Below are 27,507 nucleotides of genomic sequence, written 5' to 3' on the forward strand. Positions count from 1 at the left end.
CAAAACTCTGGAGAAATCTGCATTGGATGTACATTGCCTTGGTCAGGACTGTGTCATAAGCTATTTCCGGCTGTAAGGAAAGCTGGATGTACTTATGTTTCAAGAAAAATGAAGGTTTAGTAAGAGAAAGAGAAGTAGAGACTGGAAGTTGGAAGCGCAGCTAACAGAATCTGCTGTGGGTGAGGGTTGGGGGGTGGGATGGCAGAGTCCCACAGGGAAACAAAGGGTTGAGAACTGCTTTGGGAGAGATCTTAAGTCCATTGAGATATAATCCAGTCTGTAAGGAATTTACAAATTTAGGGTGGGGAGACACACAAAAGGTGGTGCTAGTGGTAAAGAATCCACCTGTCAGTGCAGGAAACGCAAGAGATGTGAGTTCTATCCCTGAGAAGATCCCCTGGAGAATAAAATGGCAACCCACTCTGGTGTTCTTGCCTGCAAAATCCCATGGACAGAGAAGCCTGGTGGGCTACAGTCCATGGGGTTGCAAAGAATCAGACACGACTGAGTGACTAAGCGTGCATGCACACATGCACGACACACAAAAAGATAGTAAAGTGTTACAAACTGAAATAAGACCTGTATTGTGATGCAAACATTGTTATTGTAGACCCAAGGAGCAATTAGTTCTGATTGGAAAGATGGAGGCAGCTTCATTCATCTCTTTGAGCACTTCTTTGCACCAGGCATTTCAACAGTAATTGAAGTCTCCCCAGTGAACAAGACCGAAAAACTGCCTGCCCTCACATGGAGCTCTTTAAAAAGGACAAGAAACAAATGAACAGATAAAAAAAATGAACTCCAGTTGTGACAGTCCAACATAGAAGGTGGCTTTCCCTGAGGGTGAGAGGGTATTCCTGAGGTACCTAGGCTCAGAGGAAGGAACATATCATCCTCTTCGGTCACTTGTGGCTGAAATTCCGAGTGAGGAATATGGTCAGATTGGGCTTGTTGCAAATGCTGGCTTGGTCACAGTAAGCAAGACTGTGGCTTACCACTTGGCTTTACACTTACATTATGACCTCCAGGATCATCATCTACAAACTGGAATCATAGTTTTTCCAAGAGCTGTAGAGTGGGTTTAATAGGAGAGTGCATGTCAAGTGTCTGCCGTACAGTAACTGCCTCATAGGGTGGATTGGAGGATTAAGAGATGATGTATGTAAGTGTTAGGAATAGTACATGACACATCCTAAGGACTCAAATGTCAGCTGTAACTAACGCCCTGGTTTTCTCCTCCACATAAAATGAGGAAGTTAACACAAGCTGGCTTCCTCCCCCATCCTCCACCCCCTCACTACTTGCGTTTTGTTACTACAACTTGTGGTATTTTTATTACTGTGAAAACGAAATTATGTGTCATCTGTTCTAAATTATATGTCATCTGTTTCATTAAGTATTTATAACAGGTGAATTGTCTTCGTGAACTGTTTATACCATTTTAACTTAACCACGTTTGAATTATTTCAAGCACAAGTTCTTTGATGCCTCGTGTTTTCCATATTTTCCAATGCTTTTGTTTTCTCTGCTCCTGAACAGTCATTTGTCTGGGCTAAGAACACTTGGGTCATAACTTTGCCTTATGTTCTTTCATATTGGAGAAGAGAAACTTGAAGTGAGTCTTAAGTTTCTTCCTTCATGGGTGACCCACTTTCCTTCCTATGTGTTTGGATGTCCTCCTTTTCTTCTGACACCTGGATGTTCTGACAGGACACTTGAACCTGCTAGCAGGAAAAGAGGTTGTGTCTTTTTAGCCAGATGACCCGACACTTGGTGGTTCCCTCATTGATGGGTTTAAGTCCCTTCCCTCATTTAGCCCAGGAATTCTCTCTTATCTTTGAATCATGCTTCTGCTGTAGTCATTCTGAAGTCTTCTTCAGGACCTAGTTGTTTCTTCATATCCTCTCTCATATTATCTTCTCTGATGATTTTCAACTTCTTGTATCTTTACAGTAGGTCTGGTGTTTCGTGAGAGCTTCTCAAACATGCCCCCACCTCACAAGATCACCCTTCTGCAGAACAAGTCCTTTTCTGCTTTTTACCTTTCTTGTTTTAAATTTTATTCTGATATTGGTTCAGTTCAGTCGCTCAGGCGTGTCCAACTCTTTGCAACCCCATGAATCACAGCATGCCAGGCCTCCCTGTCCATCACCAACTCCCGGAGTTTATTGGTTGCTATAAATTCTTTTCTTAACCCTAGCAGATCTCTTCTTCCTTTCTAATTGAGTTTGATCATCTCAGTTTTCATAGCTTTTTTTTTTTTTTAGAGATTATACCTTTCCAAGTGTATTGAAAGCACAAAATAGAGTGTAAATAAAATTTACTTTTATTCCAACAGTAAGCATTTTCATAACTGTGTTCTCCCTTTACCACCCGAGTGTTATAGTATTTACTTATTTTAGGTTTTAGAGGTTGTACAGGCTCCATATTATGTTTTGTGTTCTTAAATTTCTCAATGAAATGAGCTTTTCAACATCTGGAATTTCTGCCTAAATGTAGCGATAAAAGTCCCCCAGGATGACTTGAATATTCGCGTAGATGGTGTTCGGGTCCTTGTGTCATGTCTTGAGCCAGAAGAGAGGTCAATGTAAGTACATGTCATTAGCTGACTGACACAACAGCCTCGGTGATCACACGGAATAGCAGACAGTGCATCTTCAGCACATGTTGGCCATTGGCGGCAGCTGTGTGTGTGCTGCGTTGCTCTGTCGTGTCCGACCCCATGGACTACAGCCCGCCAGGCTCCTCTGTCCATGAGACTTTCCAGGCAAGGATACTGGAGTGGATTGCTCTTTCCTTCCCCAGGAGGTCTTTCTGACCCAGGGGTGGAAACTGTCTCTCATGTCTCCTGCGTTGGCAGGCAGATTCTTTACCACCTCGGCACCTGGGAAGCTCGTAGCAGCAGCAGTGTTGATCAGTTTGCCTTTGTAAAATTTTAAATTCATCCTCCATACGCCTGTTGAGTGAATCAAGATAAAGATGAATGACAAACTGAGATAAATGTTTGCCACACAAATGGCAAAGTTTTTATAAATCTCTAAAATATGTACATAACAATAAAAAGATCTATTCACCTCCTAGAAATTGACCAAATTTTGAGCAGTTAGTTTCTACCCATACAAGCCACATAGTTTAGCTCATAAACATATAAAAAGGAAATTTATCCCTACTGACAATTAGGAAATTGGAAGTTTATAACCATTTTTTTGCCTATGAAATTGGCATATATTTTGAAAGTTAATTATAAGAAGTATTGACCAAGGTATGGAGAAAAAGACATTCTCCTATACCAACCAGTGGACTGTGACTGTAAATATACAGATATAGACAAGCAAGTGTTCTTCCAGCACTGAAGCTCTTTATCTTTGCACATGTGTGCAAAGATGTATGTACAAAATATTCATCCCAGAGTTGTTTATAATAGAAAATATGCCAGTGAGAGTAAGGATAGGCTCTTGTAATAAAGCACACAGTCAGTAGTCAGTGCGTCAAAAAAGGCAGACATTTATTTTTCCTTCACATAGACCTCGGGGTAAACTGCTTAGGTTAGCAGGGCAGCTCGACTCCATGAGTCACCCAGCACCCATTTCCTTCCAACATGTGCGCCACCCTCCTCTCGGGCAGTGTTGTGTGCGCCACCCTCCTCTCGGGCAGTGTTGTGAGCTCCACAGTTGAAGCAGGGTCTGCATCACACCCACGCTGCGGCTGGAGTGAGCAGGAAGAGAGGGTGTGCAGGTATGCACCCAGCCTAAAGGTCTAGCTTCAGAAGTGACACGTATCATTTCAGTATATTCCAAGAGCAAGAACGCTGTCTCATTCCCTCATTTATCTGCTGAAAGCTCTGGGATATGTAATGTAACTGTATAGCCAGGAAGAGATGAAAATGAATTTTGGTAAACAAAAGCAGGTCTCTGCCTCAAAAAATACTAGAAGCAGTCAAATATCCATCAATAGAGAAACAGTTAATCCAATGCCTCCATTTTATGGAATATTAGACCACAATAAAAGAGTGAGTTACATCCCCCGTGCTGTTTTTCCACTCACAAGACTGAGTTTAGCGCTATAATATGAGTATCATGGATCTGCCCATATATCTCCCTGAGTGAGATGAAAACTTGAGGACCAGGGGCATGCCATTACCTCTCCTTGTCCCTAGAGGGATATGTGACAAAGCAGATAATCAATAAGTATTTACTGAAGTGAAAAGATCCTTTTACCCACTTAGTTTAAAAAGCTTTTATTAAGTGGCTGCCTGAGTCTTCTCAGGCATCTTATCCACTCCTCAAATTTTTTCGTTTCTCTCCTTTGTTCTGTGTATTTCATCCCAGTCAATTTCTCTCCCCATCTCTTCTGGCTGTACTTTAAGAACATTAACTTCATTTTTTATTTATTTTTTTTAAGTTTTTGGCTGTGTCCCACAGCATGTGGGATCCTTGTTCCCCGACCAGAGGTGTGGAACCTTTGCCCCCTACAGTGGAGGAGTCAACCACTGAATCACCAGCCGTGCATATATCAACCAGGGAACAATCAAACATGTTTTAATAAATAAAGGAGTGCTTCAGTATGAACTCATGGTTTTTTAATAGTTGTATAGATTCATGTAAAAATAAATATAGATATGTGTATATGGGTTTATGAGTAGACAGTAATGTATTTCCTAGTTTGGTCCCCTGAGATAGCTAAAGCCACTGACACCCCAATAGTAATAAGCACATCTGGTACCCAGGTAGCAGTTTAAAGTACCACTCCCCAGTAAAACTAACCAGGGCTCCTCGGAGAAATGCTGGCTGCAAGACTGTAATGAGGAGAATATGAGATAAGCCTGGGGAACCTGTAGTGTCAGAACGTAAGGAAATCTTCGGAGATAATCAGGGCACTTGGAAAAGGACACAGATTCAAACCTGAAGGAGCTTCCAGTGACCAAACCTGGGACAAGTTGAGCAACAAAATAAATAACAGTAGTAGTAAACTGTAACTCGTAGAATAAAGAAAAGATCCATCAGTCCATACTAACAGAAATAGCCAATTGAATAAATAGATGAAAAGAGGGATTCTACAGTAGAATACTAATTAACATAGAAGGATAATGGAAGTAGAATATCACCATTAGGCAAGCACTGAGTAATAAAGTTTTACAGGCAGAAGTCATTGATGGATGCTGAAATTAGAAAACAAGTGTGTGATGAGAAACAGGATATTTACATTGTCTCAAAGTAGTCCCCCTGTGTGAAACTCATTCATTATAAAGAGAAAAATACTTTTGAGTGGAACAGCCTGGCAAAATATCACTTCAACCAAGTGACCAAAGTTAGTATCACCAGTAACAGGACAAAGTGACATCAGATACCTCCTGATATGCTGCACTGAGAAGAACACATCATTTTTGTCCTAATCTTAACCAAATAAATAAATAAATATATATATATATATATATATATATATATACACACACACACACATAAATGTGTGTGTGTGTATATTAAAAACCAATCTTAACCAAATAAATATATATATATATACACACACACACATAAATGTGTGTGTGTGTATATATTAAAAACCAATCTTAACCAAATAAATAAATATATATATATACACATAAGTGTGTATATATATATATTAAAAACCAATCTTAACCAAATAAATAAATAAATATATACACATAAATGTGTGTGTGTGTGTATATATATATATAAAACCTCAATCTAATAATGAGAAAACACCAGGCAAACCGAAATTGAAGAACATTCTACAAAATACTGCTTAGTAGTCTTCAAAAAATCAAAGTAAGAAAGACAAGAAAAGTGAGGACCTGATATAGATTGAAGAGACTGTGACTGGGGAGGGACTTCCTGGTGGTTCAGTGGTTAAGACGCAGCCTTCAAATGCAGGGGGGTGCATGTTCAATCCCTGGTTGAGAAACAGGACCCCACATGTAGCAGGGTGCAGTCAAAAATTAAAAGTAAATAAGTAAACAAACACAATGTTATAAGTAAATTATACTTCAATTTTAAAAAGAGACTATGGAGATGTAACTAAATGCCATATGTAATCGTTAATTGGATCCTGAACCAGGAAAAAGACATTAAACGACAAACTGGAAAAAGTCAAATAAGATCTATAGATAATAGTTTTATATCAGTGTTAGTTTCTTGGTTACAATTAATTTACTATAAGTGTTAACATTAGGGAAAAGTGAGTGAAACTTACATAGGGATCCTACTATTTTGCAATTCTTGTATTACTAAAGTTATTTTAAATAAAAGGTTTTAAAAAAGAATAGGTCATGCAGTTTTCACTGGATTGGTCTTTCATAGAGAAACACTCCAGAGCCCTGCTAAAGTGAAGAATTCCAAATAATTTTCTAACCATCTAATAGCTAATGTTTAAAATCAGTAATTTTTTCCCTTCATTTGGCGTAACCTAACTCTGGGTTTCTTTCTTAATTAATCTGAAAGTAGCAATTCTGTTCATTTGACTAAGGAAACTGCCCTAACCCATATCTTATCTTTAGCTAAGTGGTTGTTAAAACCAAAGAATGCATCAATGAGGCTTTAAACAGAGTTGGGATTCTACATGCTCTTCTGATTCTCCAGCCTGCCTTTACAAAGTGCAAGCTGTTAAACCAAAATCGTTTACTGGGTTCCTATAAATCTAATGTACAGCTTTAGAGGGGTTCTGCAGTGCTTTGAAAATGAAAAGTCAAGGATCAGACATAGCATATAAAATACACAAAGGATTCAGCTTATAAATGGACTTAATCCATTAGCCACTTTTTTCAAGACCCAAGCAAGTTTTTCTTGAGTTAACACAATACAAAATAGCAGAATGAGGGTATGAAAAAAGTCTCCAGATGTGGACCTAAATACTTGGGGTCAAGTTCTTTTTAATTGAAGTATGTTTAACTTACAGTAGACTTCCCTGCCAGCTCAGACTATAAAGAATCTACCTGCAATGCAAGAGACCTGAGTTGGATCCCTGGGTCAGGAAGATCCCCTGGAGAAGGAATAGGCAACCCACTCCAGTATTCTTGCCTGGAGAATCCCATGGAGGGAGGAGGTTGGCAGGTGACAGCCCATAGGGTCGCAAAGAGTCAGACACGACTTAGTAACTTAACTTTTGATTTTCAATATTGTATTAGTTTTCAGTGTACAACATACTGATTCAATATTTTTATGCATTATACTCCATATAAAGTTATTATAAAATACTGGCTATATTCCCTGTGCTGGCCATCTTTGCAACCTATTTTTTAAAAACTTTATTTTCTATTGGAATATAGTCAATTAACAAAGTTATGATAGTTTCAGGTAAACAGCAAAGGAATTCAGCCATACATATACATGTGTTCATTGTCCCCAAAACTCCTCCCCCATCCCGGCTGCCACATAACATTGAGCAGAGTTTCATGTGTTATAGAGTAGGTCCTTGCTGATTGTCCATTTTAAATATAGCAGTGTGTATATGACTGTCCCAAACCCTAACTATCCTTTCCCCCATTCTTAACCCCTGGCAATGTAAGTTGGTCCTCTAAGTCTGTGAACCCGTTTCTGTTCTGTAAGTAAGTTCATTTGTATCATTTGTTTTTAGGTTCCACGTATAATTGATGTCATATGATATTTCCCCTTCTGTCTGACTGACTTCATTCAGTATGACAATCTGGAGGTCCACCCATGCAACTTATTTTATAAATAAGTAGTAGTAGTTTGAATGTCTTATTATCCATATATATAGTATTTAATATTATATATTGTACATATGTAATTGTATACTATATTATATCAATATACAATATATGTGTGTGTATGTAATACATATTTCAATCACTTGCCTCCTGTTTAAGTCTACCTTCCTTCAGCACCATCCGGTTTACAGCTGGAAGGACTTGACATGAAGAACGTGTGTTCTGTTTCTTTGCTCGCCCAGGTCCTCACCTCTGTGTGACTCAGGCTCACAGAGTGAGTGGTTCATAGCACCCTCGCAGTTAGCTTAGATGGAGATAAATGTTTCTCTTCAGAATAAGTGCAGAGCTCCCAAGGGCTCGTGACTTCCTTCTTCTGTGTAGTGAGGATGCGCTAGATTCTGGTTCAGTAACAAACACCCCACGATAACCGAGGAGCACCTCCTCCTTCTCCTCTGTCGGGTCTAGCCCCTCTGCTGGGTCTGGGCTGTAGGACGCAGAGAAAGGGACAAGAGTCTTGACGGCCCACAGCTTCTGACCTCTTCTGTAGATTGTTGCTGCTTCTCTGGCTAGCCCTTTCTGACTGATGACGCTCCACTAGTGGTCTCAGTCGAGCTTCCCTTGACGGCCCTGCAGGGTGTCCCCCAGACCCCTCTCCCCAGAAAGCTCCCTGAAGTGGAACACTGGCTTCACATTAGCCACTGCCAACTTCAGAGGGACAGCAAAGCACATTCCTAGCACGTATGTAAAAGGTGGGGAGAACGGCACTGTATTGCTGTTTACACGCAGAAGATACCCAAATTAATGGTTCAGAACACCAGCCATCTCTTCAGTGGATGACTCTGTGGGTCAACAGTTTGATGAGGATTGAGCTGGGCAGTTCCTCTGTTCTCATCTGGATCCTTGATTCCCTGCAAGGAGCAGGGTGGCTCTGCTTCTGCGTCACTCGAGTGATGGGGGTGGTTTCTGGACCCTGTGCTCCCATCGTCCTTCAGGCTGCGTCATGTTTGTGCATACGGCAGCTGGGCCGGTTTCCGAGGTAGAAGACAAGTGTGCAGGACATCTTGAAGTCTGGTCTTGGAAATGGCTTTGAAGTTGCTTCTGCCACCTGCTGTTGGTCAAACACCCGCAAACCAACAGGATTCAAGGAGCTCCAGCTTGGATGGGCAGATCTTGAGGTCACCTCGCAAAGGAGCGTGGGAAGGGTAAAGTAGAGAATTGTGGCATCCACCCCAAGCACTAAACCCGCCACATCTTCCTGATCTCCTGCAGGGAAGGCTGGGGCTTGATGCGGAGGTGGCTGGACTCGGCAAGTTTGATGAGGTCATCTGTGTGTCCAGTAGGGCTGTCTAATAAATGGAGGCCTTTATTAGAACAGTGTGATCAGCACTTTCGTCTACAGCTTTGGGGCTTAGACATTAATTCCAGGCAACAGGCATGGATATTCAATTATGAGGGAAAAACTGCCTTTCAGGTGAAGTGACCTATGACAGGTCATGCAGCTGCCTGCCAAGTGGTTCATTTCTTTTGTCTGGGCAGAGGGGACACTGCACTAAGAGCTGATGATTTAAAAGCATAATAAGAAGGGAGGAGAGGGTGAGACATATGGAGAGAGTAACATGGAAACTTACGTTACCGTATGTAAAACAGATAGCCAACAGGAATTTGCTGTATGTCTCAGGAAACTCCAACAGGGGCTCTGTATCAGCCTAGAGGGGTGGGATGGGGCGTGAGATGGGAGGGAGGTCCAAAAGGTATGAATACCTATGGCTGATTCATGTTGAGGTTTGACAGGAAACAACAAAATTCTGTAAAGCGATTATCCTTCAATTAAAAAGTAAATTAATTTTAAAAAACCAAGCAATCAAAATAAAATGAGGTAGAAGGGTAAAAAAAAAAAGCATAATAAGTAACCTAGACTTTTAAAAGGTCACTGTGGCTGGGCTGGCAAGAGCAAGGTGGATGGCAATCTAAGCTGTCACTGGGACCCAGAATCTACCAGTCCTTGAAGCCTGTGGCAAGGAGCTTTTCTTTAAATTTATAGAGAACAGGTGCTTCCCTGGCAGTGCAGTGGTTTAAGACTGCACTTTCAATGCAGGGGACATGAGTTCGATCCCTGGTCAGGAAGCTAAGACCCCACATGCCTCATGGCCAAAATAATAAAATAAATTTAATTTATAAAGGACAAAGTTGTGAAGAGTTTTGAACAACAGGCTCACGTGGTCACATCTGTGTTCCCAAAATATCCTCTCAGCTTCCATGGGAAGACTAGATTGGAGAGGCAGGCTGGACCAAACCGCGTTAGGATTCCTCCAGCCCATGTGGTGCTTCTTCATAGGTCCCAAAGGCAGAGGCAAGATGGCCTAGTTTTGCCAGGATCAAAACCAAGAGGCCGGCAGGGGCGGAGCGGAGAAAGTCGGGTGGATAATTCCACACGGTGTTCTCCTCAAACACACACACACACTTATCCACATGCTTTGGAGCCCAGAAGGCTTGGGAGGCTCTGGTTTGTGTTCTGTGATGCTTTAGCCACTTTAATTACCGGTTGATGGCCTCCTCTGCTTTGCTGTGTGAACAGACAGATGGTGGCCAAGGGGCCCCAGCAGAGAAAGGCTGGCACAGACCCCAGCATGATGGACCCAGCCTGTGATCCCAGGAGTTCATACACTTTATGTTTCCAGTGATTCCAATTCGAAAGGCAAACAGTGTCCAAAACCATGAGCCATTTTGAAGCACATGGGTGGGTGCCCAGGGCGGCAGGGAGGAGGAGGAGGGGTGGAGTAGGGGCTGCTGACATCAGCCACCCCCGCAGGGACCCCTGTGTGCCTCCACAGGGGCTGAGGGTGTCGGGAACGGCGCAGCCCACGGAAAAGGCCTCACCCCCACCCCCCCAGCACTCACAGCAGGAGTCTGCATGGTTGATCGTAAGTCTGTTCTGTCATTGCATTGCAGCTCCAGAAACTAAAACGATCACTTTCTTTCAAGACCAAGAGTTTACGGAGCAAAAGTGCTGACAACTTCTTCCAGCGAACCAACAGCGACGTGAAGCTGCAGGCGGACGTGCTGGCGGAGGTCAGCCCCAGCTCCAGCCCGCTCCCTGCCCCCGGAAGCCTGACCTCCACACCCACCAGGGCCGGCCTGTACCCTGGCGGCGGCGGCAAGGCCCATGCCTTTCAGGAGCACATCTTCAAGAAACCCACTTTCTGTGACGTCTGCAACCACATGATCGTGGGTAAGCCCTGTCCCTGTCCCCATGCTGCTGGTCCCCGCATCTCTGGAAAGCCAGCTGAGAGGGGTGCACCTGAGTCCAGGTCCCTGTGGACAGACTCTGAGACTGTCTGGCAGCGGGGAGGATTGTTTGGGATCGTCTGGAGGAACACTGGGCTTCCCAGATGGCATTAGTGGTAAAGAACCCACATGCCAGTGCAGGAGACATAAGAGATGCAGGTTCAGTCCCTGGGTTGGGAAGATGCCCTGGCGAAGGAAATGGCAACCCACTCCAGTATTCTTGCCTGGAGAATCCCCTGGACAGAGCAGCCTGGCAGGCTACAGTCCATAGAGTCACAAGGAATCGGGCACGACTGAGCACCTTAGCATGCATGCACTCATGAGAGAACACTATGTGTCAAAGGTAAGGGGAGCAGGGCTGGGCAGAGGAGAAGCTGGGTGATGGTGCGGATGTGACGGAGCCTTCAGCTCTCCCTGGAGTGCTCCCCAGCCCTGTTCAGTCATCTCGCTTTGAGGCCAGAGATCCGGGACTTTGTACCCTGCATCATCTCTCACCGGATATCGGCAGCGCCCAGGTAGAGGGCCACATCTTGGACAAAGTGGCTCTTTTTAGCCAAGGGCAGTTATCCAAGAGAGATTTTGTGGGAAGCAGCCAAGATACTGGGCTGTGAGAGGATCTGAGCGCTGCATTGCAGGGTCCTTTCGTGTTTGCATGGCCGTGTCTGCCTGAGGTCACCTGGGCAGGGGGTCTGTGGCGTGGTGAGTTACAGGTGAATGAGCGAGGCAGGCAGGTGTGGAAGGTAGGAGATGTCAGGGAGGCACTGACCCAGAACAGAGGATTCAGTGGTAATGGTGATCACCAACTCTGAACCCCGGGAAGGACTCACTGCTGGTACCACAAAGAAATGGTAGTGGCCTGAGTGTCTTAGGGCTTGTGCCTAGAAGAAGAAAGTGACCTATAAAATGTCCCAACTGGAAGGAAAACATAGCCATTCGGAATCACACACAGGGGCTCCACACTTGACACCCCCTGCCTCGTGGCAAAAACCCAGTAGCCAAACAGAGGAAATCATAAAAGGAAAGGGACTTTGGGTGGGACCCAGAGTGAATTGAAACCAGTTATTTCAAGACAGCAGCATGTCCTAAGTGATTGACTGGTCCACTACAGAACAAGGGAGGAGGGGGAAGGAGATGCCCATATTGCTCTCAAGGGGGCGGTTAGGATGCACCCACCCACCCTAGGAGAAGTTGAAGGGCAGAAACCCAGAATTAAGAGAGGAAATGAGGCTGAAAATCAAAAAGATGCCAAGCTGACTGAGCTGGGAGCTTGTCCTGCAGAGACGGAGCCAAGCGAAGCCTCGAGCTCCTGGACCATGGCTGAGAGGGATGCAGGTGTGGGAGACAGCCCTTCCCCACCTGGGGTCCCAGGGCTAGGCCCACACCATGCCTTCTGCTCACTTATGGCCTGGATGCTGTGGCACTGGGCTGGCCAAGGCTTGAGGCAAGAATACTTTAAGATCAACAGCCTGATTCCCGAGCTGGGAGCCAGGGCCCCATGTGACCCTGACATGTTTCGCCTTCCAGCTCCTCAGCCCTGACACCCACCTCTCCCAGCCCCCAGTTTCCCCTTAAGTGCCCAGAGTCTCTTCTGAGCATGACAGTTGTTTTAGGCCGGATTCCCCAGAAGCAGAGCTGAGACAGGGACTCACATGCCCGTGATCTATTGAGAGGACAAGAAGGGGAAATGGAAACCGATGGGCAAGGGAGGGACTAAACTAGGACGTGGTCTTAGGTGGATCTTGCGGGAGCGCTGGAGCGTGAGTTTCAGCAGTTGGTCCTTCCTCAAGGCCAGCCTTTGGTATCAGTGGGCTTCCCTTCTCCTCCCATGATGGAGGTCATTTCAAACCCCTGAGCAAAGTGGTTCGTGCTCTGCTGAAGGCAGTTCTCTCGAGAAAAGGGACAGCTGTGAGCTCTGACCAGCCAGCGGGGATACCCCTGGTGTATTAGTGGGGTTTTGCTACTAAAACAAGTCACTGCAAACTTGGTAATTTAAAACAATAGTTTTATCATCTGGAGATCTGGAGGCCACAGTGAGTCTCATGGGACTGAAATCAAGGCGTGCAAATAGCTGCAGTCCTTTCTGGGGGCTGTAGGGAAGAATCCGTGTTCTTGTCTTTTCCAGCTTCTAGCGGCTACGTGCACCTGGGCTTGTGGCCCCTCGTCATCTTCAGTGCAGTGAGGCAGGGCCATGGCAGGTCACACCACCATCTCTTTGGTCCTGACTCTCCCCTTTCCCGAGGACCCTTGTGATTATACTGGACCTACCTGAATAAACCAGCATGACCTTCCCATCTCAGAGTCACCTGATTAGCAGCCTTACTTCCACTTACACCCTTGAGTTCCCCTTGCCACGTAACGTAATCATCCAACCTCTGGGAATTAGGTCATGGACATCTTTGTGAGGCCATTGTTCTGCCTATTCACGCCCAAGAAAGAGTATCTGGGCAGGACATCAGCAGTGCCCACCACAGCAATGGAAGAAAGATCAAAGGACTGACCTCTGTTGATTCCTTTCCATCCTGGCTCTGATACCAGTCATGTGAGTTCAATCCTTGGATCAGGAAGATCCCCTGGAGGAGGGCATGACAACACACTCCAGCATTCCTGTCTGGAGAATCCCATGGACAGAGGAGCCTGGCGGGCTACAGTCCGTAGGGTTGCAAAGAGTTGGTCACCACTGAAGCAACTTAGCACAACCATGTTTTTTGTGCACCCTAAAGATTGTCTATGATTCTGCATTTCCTATTTTGTGAGGGATGTGGACAAGTGAGCAGGCATCTAGAAGACAGTGATCAGAGTGGTGGGTGCATGCCAGGATAAGATTGTGAGGAAACTCTGGGAGTTTGATTTGGAAAAGACTTTGGGTGTGCAACGGTGTTTTAAAATCCTGTATTGGAAAAGTCAAGAGACTCCCTCTCTGGCTTTAGAGGGAAGAGTTGGGAACCAGGGGTAAAGTTAAAAGGCAAATAAATTTCAGGGAGAAGATAACCATGTAACTGATGTAACTGACTGGTAACTGAAGGGTTTACCTTCTGAGTAGCAAGTAGTTTTAACTTCTCCCAGGTGTAGATTGTCTTGAAGTAGGCCCCCTACTTAACTGTCTGATATTCTTTGAAATGAGATTTGGAATGTTTGCAGCTTCCCAGAGAGTTCAGTGTCTGTCATCGGCCATGGACATATCAGTGGTTTCCAACATGGCCAGGACCAAGGTTGAGTGGTGCCCTTCACCAGACCCAGTTAAGGGGGAGGGGTGATTCAAACTTGGGAGCAACGTCAGCCCCTCTTGCAACCATGCACACCCTCAGAAAACCCTTAAATAACCACACTCTCATTTTCTAGTCACTTTTATTATTCATGTTCTTCCTTCCAACAAGCCACAGTTAGCAACAGTGCTTTGCGTCAGTCAAGGATTTCCGGAAAAAGTGTCACAACTGCTTTAAGATTCCAGCTTCCTTTTACTATTACTTAGCATCTTCAGGCATTGGAGAAGGAAATGGCAACCCACTCCAGTGTTCTTGCCTGGAGAATCCCAGGGACGGGGGAGCCTGGTGGGCTGCCGTCTATGGGGTCGCACAGAGTCGGACATGACTGAAGCAACTCAGCGGCAGCAGCAGCATCTTCAGATCTGCTGGGGTTTGGCTAATCCAGACTCAGCTCAGTCATTGCGTCTTCTGTCTCTTCCTTGTCTCTCCCCCTGTCCTTGGATGCATGGGTCTGGTCAAGGCATGTCCTTCTGATGGCAAAGACAAGTGGGACTGTACAAAGCTCCCTGGGACCTTGGGTTGGAGGTCGTGCCCTTTCACTTCTGCGGACACGCCACCAGAATGTGGGTCAAACCCTTGTCTATGAATGGAGAACACACTCTGCCCCTAGTGGCAGGAGCAGCAGAGCCACCTGGCAGAGGACAGGGTGAAAAATGTTAATAATCCAGCCCATCACCAGGCTTAGGATGGCTCTGCATCACGGAGCCTTGCTCATCTGGGAGACACTGCTGAGTCTTGGAGCTGAACCACCTTCCATGTCCCTTCTGCATCTGCAAGTGATGCCTGGCTCCTGACTGTTTCCATGGCAGGGGTTTGGATGGAGGGTCGTGGAGGCGGGGCAGGTTGTTCGTCATCTCTCATGCTCAGAACTCTGAGGCAGTTTGGTCTCCAACTTGGTTTTCGTGTCTGCCTTCCCCGCTTTGGAATCCGATGCTTCACTTTCAGTTTCCACACAGATTTCCACCAGGCCTTTTCAAGGCAGTGCTATTCATAACCTTTAAATAGGTGATCATGAGTCTCTATTTTCCATCTCATTGTGACGAGTGTGAAAAGACAAACAGCCCATGTCTTTTTAAAGCAAGTAACGGAAATGAATTCATCTCTGAGGAATGTAACATTCCTTAACCCTAAGGAAGATTCCAGGTACACCTCAAGTACAGCGACAGTTTGGAAAGGTTCTGTTTTGAAAAATCACGCCCCCCAAAATGCTTTGTGTTAAAGAGAATCTCACGCTCCTTTTCTCTTCTGGAATTAAATGTATAGTGTAACTGCCTTTCTATCTTAAGAAAGAGATTAAAAACAATCAACAAGGCACACTGTTCTTTTCAAAGATGAAAACCACGTGAAGCAAATAGAGGCTCCTTCTCTGAATGGGGAAAAGGGATTAGAGAGGCGATGTGAGGTCAAAGGGGATGGGTTAGGAGAGACGGCTCGGGAAGGAGGCAAGGAGGGGCGAGGGGTTAGGTGAAGCGGAGGCTGGTGGGCGTCATCCTTCCCGAAACACTGCACAGGACTCGTGACCTGTGAGAGAGCACAGCCGACTGACCTTCCCCTTTTCATTTCTTTTCATTTTTGTCCGTTTACTTATTTTTATTTTTGGCTGCACTGGATCTTCGTGGCGGTACATGGGTTTCTCATTGCAGTGGCTTCTCGTTGCAGAGCGCGAGCTCTGGGGCTCGTGGGCTCAGTAGTCGTGGCTCGTGAGCTCTAGAGCGTGGGCTCACTAGTTGCGGCCCTCGGGCTTAGCTGCTCCACAGCATCTGGAATTCTCCCCATCCAGGGATTGAACCAGTGTCCCTGCGTTGGCAGGTAGATTCTTAACCAATGGACCACCAGGGAAGTCCTGCCCTGTTTCTTTACTCTGCAAACCTACAGAGTTTCTCCAGAGACATAAGCCTCTACAGAGTCTCTACATAATCAACTGAAGCTTTGTTTTCTTCAGGCCACGGGTCATCTTCATATTCTAAATTCTAAGGGAAAACCACCTGCTGTTAACCCCTAGAATGGCATTCCAGGGAACTTATTAAAGCAGGTTTTTTGTTTTTTTCCTTTCAGCTGAGAACCGAGGGTGACATTAATGATGACCAAGAAAAATCAAATCTCACTTGTGTAGTTTCTAGCTGACGGACATTTATTTAACAGAATCCAGCATCCTCACTGTTGAGAATTTCTAACTTGGAACAGACATGCAGAGCTGGGTTTCCAGGGTCTCACATGTGTGCCTCCCCTGGCTGCCTGGCCTGAAACCTGGAAAGGCTGAACATTTGCCCCAGGAGAGTGGCAGTAAAAGTAGACGGGTACCGCAGTCTCCTTCCCTGCCCGTCTCTTTCTCTGCCCATTTCCTTGACTCATTTACTCCATCCTACTGCCAGTGTTGGACTTGACCTTGGACTGGACACCTGAGACTGCTCCTCCCCTGCTGACCTGCCCCCTACTAATCTAATCTTGCCTCCAGGACGTGACTAGCCTTTTTGATCACCTCCGTCCCAGAAATGTTGTTACCTATGCAAACCACAAATGGTCAAGCCAACTTTTCATGGAGACGTGAGAGAAGTAGGCAGTCAGGTGTTTACCAGCCCCAATGCTGGACACCACCTCCTTTGAGTCAGCAGGACTCAGGACCCAGTCTTAGACTAGGAGAATCCTCTTGCACTTGGTTAGAAGGAAATGCTTTCTCTATGAAAACAATTCGCTCTTGCCATCCTTAGATCCTAGCAGTGGGAGTTAGTGTTGGGGACTCATCTTCACTGGGCACCCACTACTAGATGTATTCCATCTAGGGCACTCTGTCTTTACACTGAACTGTGCAGTAACTCATTTCAGGAGAGCATTGAAGTTCCTTGTGGTAATCTGCATCTCATTGGAATTAAAGGCTTGAACAAGCCAATATGTACTATTAGAATAACTCATCGCATGAGTCCATCCCATCAATTAAGGAGGTTTTCCCAAGAGACTCTGTTCTATTTACTGCCAGATGCCTTCTTCCCAGAACTATTTTTGATGTTTTTTAAGGCATGATCTGGTCTGATGTAGATGCCTATTCCCACAGCAGGCAGCACAGCACACACCTGGCTCATAGTGAGTACTTTAAAAAGAGAAGTGATGAGTGGGCAGAAAAGTCATCAGCCTTAAATGCCAACCAACAGAAACAGAAGAACATGGAAAACTCCCTAATCGTTTGAAAGCTGCTCCCCTGGTATATCAGGTCTCCACTGTGCCCAAAAGGAAGCTGGGCACAGAAGCCCTATTTTCTCATCTGACAATTTTCTCTTCATTTCTCCCTTGTGTTGTGTATTTTAATGTGAAGTTACCCTGCACACAAATGGTCATAGCAGGGATTCCTTCATTGTGAATTGTATCCATAGCCAAATGAAATGACATCTAATTCCATTGAATACTTAAATTTTTTATTGATGTTTAGTTGCTTTCCAGTCTTGTCGTAGTTTCTGCTGTACAGCCAGGTGATTCAGTGATACGTGTACATATATTCCCTCTTTTTTGGATTTTCTTCCCATTTAAGTCACCTGCAGAGCGTTCAGTAGAGTTCCCTGTGCTATACAGCAGGTTCTCATTAGATTTCTGTTTTGTACACAGTGGGGTATATATGTCAGTCCCAGTCTCCCAGTTCATCCCACCTCTCCCCCTTGGTGTCCATACACTTATTTTCTATGTCTCTGTCTCTATTTCTGCTTTGCAGATAGGTTTGTCCGTACCGTTTTTCTAGATTCCACATACATGCCTTAATATGTGATACTCATTTTTCTCTTTCTAACTTCACTGTATGACAGCCTCTAGGTCCATCCATATCTCTGCAAATGGCACAGTTTTTTTTTTCCTTTTTATGGCTGATATTTCATTATGCCATATTTTCTGGCGTAATATTTCATTATGTACCTATACTACATCTTCTTTATCCGTTCCTCTGTTGATGGACATTTGGGTTGCTTCCATGTCCTGGCTATTTTAAATAGTGATGCAGTGAGCATTAGGATGCATGTGTCTTTTAGAATTATGGTTTTCTCCAGATATGCCTAGGAGTGAAATTGCTGGGTCATATGGGGTTCTATTTTTAGTTTTTTAAGGGACCTCCATACTGGTCTCTATAGTGACTATATCAAGTTACAGCCCCACTAACAGTGTAGTAAGGTTCCCTTTTCTTCACACCCTCTCCAGCATTTATTGTTTGTAGATTTTTTCTTGATGGTCATTCTGACCAGTGTAAGGTGGTACCTCATTGCAGTTTTGTCTTACATTTCTCTAATAATTAGTGATATTGAGCATCTTTTCATGTGCCCCTTGACATCTGCATGTCTTCTTTGGAGAAATGTCTATTTAGATCTTCCACCCAGTCTTTGATTGGGTTGTTTGTTTGTTTTTTTTATACTGAGCTGCATGAGTTGTTTCTATATTTTGGAGATTAATCCCTTGTCAGTTGCTTCATTTGCAAATATTTTCTCCCATTCCGAAGGTTGTCTTTTCATCTTGTTTATGGTTTCCTGTGCAAAAGCTTTCAAATTTAATTAGATCCCATTTATTTTTTGTTTGTTTTTATTTTCATTTCTCTAGAAGGTGGGTCCAAAAAAATCTTGTTGTGATTTATGTCAGCAAGTGTTCTGAATACTTTTGTCATGAATTCCACTATTAATGCCTCCACTTAAGTTTTTTATATTTGCCTGATGCACCTTTATCAACCTCTAATTTCAAACTTTTTTTTGTCATGTGTTCTATGTGCCTCTTTTGAAAATAAACATAATTGGATTTTAGATTTATTAAAAAGTGAGAATATGGTATTTTTACTGCTCTGTTGTTCCAAATAAGCCTACTGAGATTTTAATCACAACTCCCATCCTCCAGCAATAGTATTTCAACTTCTTGTTTTTGTAAATAAGTACAACACTCTTACCAATCTAAAATTTTATTGTTATTCCAATATTTTGCAATTCAGACATTTGATTGAGAATAAATCTTAAGATATATACACCTTTTTATAACAAGATTTGTACATCGATTTAGACATTTCCAGGTTTAACTGAGTCTAGTATTTACCACCGGCTCCATTCCTACATAATGTCTCCATTCTTCAGCCCTTACTTTTGTTTCTCAGGTGCTCAGTAGTATTTTCCCAGAGGATATAAGTATAAAGGGCATCAGGGAGGGCATTGCCATGGGTCCCCTTGCTTAGCTGACGAACCTCTCGCAGACTGGGGCGAAATGGTGAGCAGAGCCCACTCCAGGAGTTCCCATGGTTTCCACTCTGTCCCTCAGGCTGTTCTGCATCTCTGTCCCCTGTCCACTCTGCTCTCGCTGATGCTATGTGCACACTCTCCTCTTTTATTCAGTGCATGAAATCAGGAGATCTTAGAACTGCTGCTCTATGATAGTAACTAAATCATCTGTACTATTAGTTTTGATCTTCACTTCTTCTAATAAAGAATTTGATTATGGAAATTGTTTGCTCTCCTGTATTTCCTATGCATTCTTTCAGGGTTTTTTTATTCCTTCTTTTGACTCCTTTATCATAGTATCTGATTCTCTTATATTTTATTATCAGCTAAAAAATGATGCTGTCTACAATTGTTTTCTGTTTAGTATAATAAAATCCTTAATGAACGCTGTTACATAGACAAGGTGAATAGCAGATGTCACTGTGCATACCCCGGAGGGTAGGGTGCTTCTCGTGATGCACCATGTTTGCTGTGGCAACCTCGGTGCTAAGCCTGGCACCCAGCCTGTAACAGGTGTTCAATGTGAATTTGTTGAATGAATGAATAGATAAATGGATGATCAGCCATTGATAACTATTGTCATCAGAATTATGATTATGATTAATTTTATTGCACACAAAAATGTTCACCATTAAAAAGGTAGAACTATGGGTAATCTCAATATCTATAGATCCATCAAACATTGAGCGCCAGTTGTGTACCAGCCCAGTGCTGATGTCTGACACCTTCATAAGTTCAAGTGAGGAGACTGGGAGGTACCAAAGGAGAAGGGACTGGAATTATATAGAAACTGGAAGAAGTGAGGAGGAGCCCTTTACTCTTCCAGCTGAAGACCTGCGGGCCTGCAGTGTGTGCGGCAGTGTGTGCGGGCCTGTGCAGATCCTGCAGTGTCGGGCAGGGTGGGTTTAATAGGCCTCATGATGCCTGCCTTCTAGGGCCATCCCACCCTCTCACTCCCATCCAGGGGCATCAGTCTAGGATGTCCTAAAGCCACATCACTGATGGGAGAACATCTGAATCCTGTTGGGGGGACCAGTTTGGGGAAGTCAGGACCCGAAGAAATGTTACAGTTTGGTTCATCTCAGTGCTGTTGGCCACACTTCCACTCTGTGTCTAAAACTGTTTTTCTAAAGGTACACATGTTGAGACATTGGGATGACATGGACACTGCCTCCCGCACTGCCCTTAAACATCTCATGATGGTTAAAGAAGGGACCATGTGGTGATGGATCTTTATATGCATAAAGATTCTGCAAGTTGCCAGGCACTGCTGCTATATCCTCGCAGTGTAAGAAAGAACATGCAAGACTTCATTCCTGTGAAGTGTTCATTTTACTAGTAACTGGCCAAAGTCTTAAATGGTCAAATTTGGGAGGAAAATGTGAAAAATAAAAGGTAGCCAGAGGAAAGAGACTGTCCCTCTTAAATCATCCATCATGATGTTTGCAAGTGTTTTGGTGATTTCTAGAATCACGACATTGAAGTGATTTTCACAGAAATAATTTTGTTGTGCCCCAAAGAAGAGATCTGCACTTCAGGAGCCCTTCAAGATCATACCTTAGTGGAGAGAAATGACAATACAGGAGAGTGTTTTCACTGCATAAATTACTGGCCAGATGGGGGAGGATGCTAATTCAAGGTGGTCTTTTATTATATTTTTAGTTATTCCCTTCAGGTCCAGGTCACCAGCTAGATGCTACTTAGTAATATCATACCCAATAGATTCTGAATATATACACTTCCATGTTCTCCTGAGACCTTCTGTGCTTCATTTATTTTCTCCTTGTCCCACCTGCCAAGAAAGTAAAAAGCTGCCTAGGGCAGAAGGAAAGGAGAGAAATTAGTCAAGGTGGAGTTGAGGAGACAGAAAGTAGACAGTGTATTCTGGATACACTTTAAGCATTTTCTAAACTTGCAGCTGCAAAACATTTTCCTGACTGTGATGTTGCTGATTTATGCTTTCCTGCTTGAAGTTAAGACCAAGTCATGACAGACAGATGTAGAAGGGACCCATGATTAATTCTGTGTTTGGAAGCTAGGGATCTCCAGGGACAGGCCATCTCCTGTTACAGACGTGGGGCAGAGACCTGTTGGAAGATGCGTGTAGGGCAGGGAATGCTCCACTGACCTACTTTAGAAAGGTCCCTTTGCTTGCACAGCCACAGAGGTACCACATAAATGACAGAACTGGGCCAGCAGTGACAGAAAATAGGACAGCCCTTTGTGTGTGTCTGGGGCTCAAAGCATCCAGCAGGTGTGTATGTGTGTGTGTGTCTGTGGGAGACACCTACGCACTGGCTTCCCTGGTGGTTCAGATGGTAATGAATCTGCCTGCCATGCAGGAGACCCAGGTTCGATCCTGGGTGGAAAGATTCCCTAGAGAAGGGAATGGCAACCCACTCCAGCAATCTTACGTGGAGAATTCCATGGACAGAGGAGCCTGGCAGGCTACAGTCCCTGGGCCGAAAAGAGTTGGACACAACTGAGTGACTAACACTTTCTTACACTTTTCTTACGCACTGTGATGCAGACACTGGTTGCTGAACCGGGAAAAACAAAGCATAGATTATTCTATCATGTGCTAAGCTTACCTGGAAAGAAAACCCAGAAGCTTATAGCTGCCCTGTACTCCTTGCCCCACAGTGTGACAGCAGGCAAGCACACGAGTGCGCACGTATATACCTGTATGCTTGTGTGCACACCACACACACACACACTTCGCCTCCAGTCAGGGAAATGTGAGTTTCCATTAACATGGCAGGAACATGGTTTCAAGAGTTGACATCTGCTTCATTCTGATCCCTTACAATCTAATATCCAAGCTCCATAAGGCCATAAAGATAAGTGACAAGAATGACTGACTATAACCAGAGATAGAAACCAAACTGAGTTTGACCCAGAAGGACTCTGTCCCTTTGGGTGAGATCACCCTGACAGACCTCTTTGGGAAGGAGATTTCACGGAACGTTTTCTGAGCATCCATTTCCTCATTTTAGAAATAGAAACAGAAATACCTCTCTGAAAGATGTGGCATACAGATTCAGTGAGACAGTGCCCGAAACAGTGGTGCCCCCCAGTTAGCAAACAGTGAGATCCAGGGATCCCTGCTTTCCTGTCCTGCCAGCCTGGAGGTGTGTGTTGCTGCTGGCCAGCCTCCCTCCCAAGCGCTGGTCTCTCACGTCAGCTACCAGAACTCCGCTGCCCAGATGCCATGTGGATGCGGAAACGCCTACATCTTCCCGCAGCATCGCCTGCCCCCGTAAAACCTGGTGCTTTACTGCTGGCCTCTTCTGCTTGGGCTCGTAGCGCCCAGAACCTCAAGGCCGTCTTTGATTCCTCCCTGCCCCTCTCTCTGGAAACCCAGCCCATGAGCAGAACGCTCTGTCAGTTCACCTTCTGTGACTTTTCCACAGCCAGGTCCTTCCTCTCCCCTCTGCTCTGGCCCCAGTCCAGGCTTCAGCACACCTCACCTGAGCTGTTTCAAGCACTCCCTAAACTATGTTCTCTTATCCATTTCTACTACCTCATTCCCTTTACACTGCTGCCAACCCTCTTCTGAAAGCAGACTGCCTTCGAATTTCTGATTTACTTAGGAATGCTTGCCCTACCTGGTTGCCCAAAGAATTGTACTCAAGTCCTTAGCTTGATGCTTATTCTAAATCCTCCAGTAGCTGACAGAGGCAAAAAAATAAGGGCTCTGTACCATCAGATTTATAGAAGTGAAACTTTGTCCACTGCCCTGACAGGCATCATCACTGGCCCTAGGGGGTCACTGCAAGCAGATTCAAAACACAGAGCTTCAAGACAGCTCCAGCAGAGAGGCACAATGGTGCAGAGAGGTCAGGATGGGTATTTGCATTCCGCTCTACATTTGGTAGATCAAGTGACCTTGGACAATTAATTTACCTTCCCTCAATCCCAGTGTCTTTTAAAAAATTTTTATTGAGATACAGTTGATTTACAGTCTTACATTAGTTTCAGGTGTAGAGCAAAGTGATTTAGTCATATGCAGAAATATATATTCTCTTTTTACATCCTATCTAATATAGATTATTATAAGATATTGAGTATAGTTCCTTGTGTTATACAGTAGATTCTTCTTGTTTATCTATTTTATATATAGTGGTGGGTGTATAGTTTAATCCCAAACTCCTAGCTTATCCAGGCCGTGGCTCCTCTTTGGTAACTATAAATTTATTTTCTATGTTTTTTAGTCTATTTCTGTTTTGTAAACAAGTTAATTTGTACCAGTCTTTTGATTTCACATATAAGCCATATTGTATGTTGTTTGTCTTTCTCTGTCTGGCTTTCTTCACTTAGTATGATCATCTCCAGGTCTATCCATGTTGCTGCAAGTGGCACTATTTCATTCTGTATTATGGCTGAGTAATATTCCATTGTCTATATGCACCCCATCTTCTTTATCCGTTTATCTGCCGATGGACACTTAAGTTGCTTTCATGTCCTGGCTGTTGTAAATAGTGCTGCAAAGAATACTGGGGTGTATGTGTCTTTTTGAATTGTTTTTCTCTGGACGTATGACCAGGAGTGGGATTGCTCAATCGTATGGTAGCTCTGTGTTTAGTTTTTAAAGGAACCTCCATTCTGTTCTCCATAATGATTTTACCAATTTACATTTCCATCACCAGTGTAGGAGGATTCCTTCTTCTACACGTCATCTCCAGCATCTATTATTTGTTATGATAGCCACTCTGGCCAGTGTGAGATGATACCTCATTGTGGTTTCTTTAATATTTGTTTATTTATTTAGTCTTAGTTGTGGCATACTGGGATCTTTTAGTTACAGCATGAGAACTCTTAGTTGTAGCTTTGGGGATCCAGTTCCCTGACCAAGGGTCGAGTCTGGGCCCCCTGCACGGAGAATGTGTAATGTTAACCATTGGACCATGAAGGACGTCCCCTCACTGTCGTTTTGATTTGCATTTCTCAGTTAGCAGTGGTGAGGATCTTTTAATCCCAGTGTCTTACAAATGAGATTAAAAATAACAATACCTACTTCATGGAATTTACTGATAAATAAATTGATACAAGTGAATGTTCTTTGTGGAGTATAAAACTCAAAAATTATTCATTATGGTTAGATATATCTGTTTGTATCAACAGTTGAGCTTAATAGCAGGCACCTTGGGGATGGAGAGAGGGGGTATAGCAGAGATTAGCCAATCCATTCTTGGGAAAACTGGGGATAAATACAAATTCTTGAGCCCTAAGCTAAAAGAACAATTCTGAAGAAAGACAACGAGACTGAAAACTGCAGACCTCAGAGAAGAGAAGGAGAAGACAGCAGCAGAGATCATTAACACCGAGGTCAGGGGTGTTCCAGATGGTCATGAGAAAGTGATCATTCAGAAAGACAGGCCTCAAAACTTCAAGCCACACACATGTAACAGAAGGAAAGTTTGCTGGCTGTGGTGTTAGGCCGTGAACCGATGACCCAGAGGGCAAAGGCTACGGACTCGAAACAAAAAGCCCTGAACCGACCCAACTCCCGCTGCTATTTTTGAAGCTCAGTGCGGGTGAGGGCCGGGAGAAGTGGGGAGAGTTTTTCCACTAGCAGTCAGGAACCGAAATAGGAAAGATCAACAGAGGCATTTATAAACAACGAATGCCATTAATTTTTTTAAGCTAGGAAGGAGTTGGAAAAGATGTAATGTGTCAGGGTGTGGGGAATATAGTCTGCAGGGAAAGGTGGCCCAGGGGGCTTCATATTTTTAATGATCCTTCCTGCTCGCTTAATGGTATTACAAGTCAACATTAGTGAATTTCCCGGAAAGTTTGGAAACCATCTGGTTCAGTTGAACTCATGATAGGGGAGAGATAGCATGGGTTATTTTTAATCAAGGTCTCATGACTAGAGTTCAACTGTGATGGGAAAAATTTCCTGCTTTTCCCCCCCTTATCAGAAAACTTTCTAACTATTAAGTGATACCCAAAGTTTGCAGGCAGTTTAAGCTATATTGCCCTAATGCCAAAGTTCCAACTCTTTCAGGTATACCACACCACGGGGACAGGTCCAGGTAGTTGTCAGCAACTGCTTTGAGGAGGGTTTGAAGAGCCAGTGGTAGAGATGGAAGAGGTGATTTTGTAGAATCGACTTTCAGTCTTCTTCCTAGGTCAGGCAAGCATCGGGTGAAACAGTATCTGGCCTGGATTGTAGGGTCCGGAAGCTTGGAGAGTTCTAGGTCCCAGCAAACCAGGATGCAGTCACATGGGAATATTGGCATGAAAAGCAGGCCAACCAGGTGAAGCCCAGGCAGTAAAGATCTGCAGGCAACTAGACCCCGACAGTTACACAAACCTGCAGGGACCAGGGGCCACAGAAGGCCCCTCGCTTCTTCCATAACATGATCGATGGAGCCTCAGCATTTTCTCAGCCTGGGTGCTTCTCTGGCCCCGGTCTGAAAAGGCTGATCATTCCTCATGGGCAGTAATCTTTGTACCAAGGTTTCTCCTGGCCACAGGGGTTCTAGAGGCAGATACTCCAATCAAGGGCCCCTTGTGAAAGGTACCTGGCAATGATGAGGGGACAGAGGAGAGCGTGGGTCCTGAGGCAGTGGAAGCAGGGAGAATGTGTGTGCAGGAGGCTTTGAAAAATCCTTAAAAGGGCTTCAAGAAAATGAGACGCTGTTTAGCAATTGAACAAGAAAGGCAGAGGAGGCATGTGAGCAACCCTCGAGTGCCACGATCCAGCCACGCTGGCCAGGAGCCACAAGTGATCTGGTAAAACTGAGGAGGACATCAGGGTGGAGCCTGCTGAAAATGAAGCAAAGAGAGTCGGCAGGGGTCCCATCACAGAGAGGATCCTAAGGAATTCTGATTCGTTTCTTGTGTTAGTGTTTATGCAAAGGCAAACAGCCCGTGAATAATGCTAGCTGCATTGTATTACCGGCTATTATTACCCAGCGGAGGTTTGGTTACCACCTTTACTTTAAAAATACTAATTCTGCCATCTTTACTACTGTTTGCGTAGTCCCTAGCTTTTAAGTGCCTGTGGTCTGCCCAGACACCGAAAACTCGCCCACGGCTTCTGCTCTTATGTCTCTGGCTCAGAGGCCGTTCTGTGATCCAGCCTTCTGGTCCTCAGAGACTGCACATTTGATGCTGGCAGTCTCCTGAATGCTGCATTCTCCTCTCCTACCCCTGGCCTGTCCTGCCTGAGGCTGGGGGGAGTCCAACAGCTAAACCGATAAGAACAGGGACCTGAAACATCTTGAACTATCTCATCTATATTTACCTTTGAATCTTTTATGTATAATCCAAGAAATATTTATGTATCTTTTTCTAGATAATCATAGATATATATTTCAATATTCTACGTTTTTTTCACAAATCACAGTAAAGTATCTTTCTGTTTTTAATATTTATTTATTTTGGCTCCATGCACACTCTCTAATTATGGCACTCGGGCTCAGTAGCTGCAGCAAACAGGCTGAGTTGCTCCACAGCATGAAGGGTCTTAGTTTCCTGACCAGGGATCAGACCCACATCCCCTGCATTACAAGATAAGTTCTTAACCACTGGGCCACTAGGGAAGTGCCATAAAGTATCTTTCCTAATGTCTAATTTATATTAATTTTTTCAAACAAATTGTAGAAGTGATTCTATGGTTGTACTGTCTGGAAGCAAACATTATCGGTAACAATTACAACTATTATTCACTGCTAAATTAAGTACTGACTATGATTACATTTATTTTCTTATACCTTTCTTTTCTTACTCATTCTCCATATTATTTCTCTAGGTAAGTGACCTCAAGTGCAACCACAGTTTTATCTTTAACTCTGATACTAGTAATAATGAAATTCAACCAAGGGTTAAGCAGTGCCTTGATGGAAAAATCTTATCAAAATGAGCCTGGCCAATTGTTTCTTAGATGTCTGTAATCAATATCATTTCTTTTAAAAAGGCTTATGAGGCTTTTTAAAAGCCTAAAGTCATCCACTGTAGTTATTTAAGTCATTTGCATTCAGAAAACCCCTTCAGTATTTTCTCCCAACATCTCTGTATAAACATCTTCATTCACTGGAGC

General features: G+C 44.1%; 1 protein-coding gene across 5 annotated transcripts in view; it reads left to right on the forward strand.

Annotated features, from left to right (window-relative positions):
• The window catches only part of STAC (SH3 and cysteine rich domain), a 354,063-nt gene that overhangs the window by 274,119 nt on the left and 52,437 nt on the right, over nt 1-27,507 (forward strand). For all 5 annotated transcript variants that reach the window (XM_070455385.1, XM_070455386.1, XM_070455387.1 and 2 more), the window contains one exon: nt 10,634-10,913. In XM_070455385.1, coding sequence (XP_070311486.1) covers nt 10,634-10,913 — 280 coding nt within the window. The remainder of the gene's footprint in view (nt 1-10,633; nt 10,914-27,507) is intronic.

The sequence above is a fragment of the Odocoileus virginianus genome, chromosome 26 (genome assembly GCF_023699985.2).
Source record: "Odocoileus virginianus isolate 20LAN1187 ecotype Illinois chromosome 26, Ovbor_1.2, whole genome shotgun sequence".
Classification (NCBI taxonomy): Eukaryota; Metazoa; Chordata; class Mammalia; order Artiodactyla; family Cervidae; genus Odocoileus; species Odocoileus virginianus.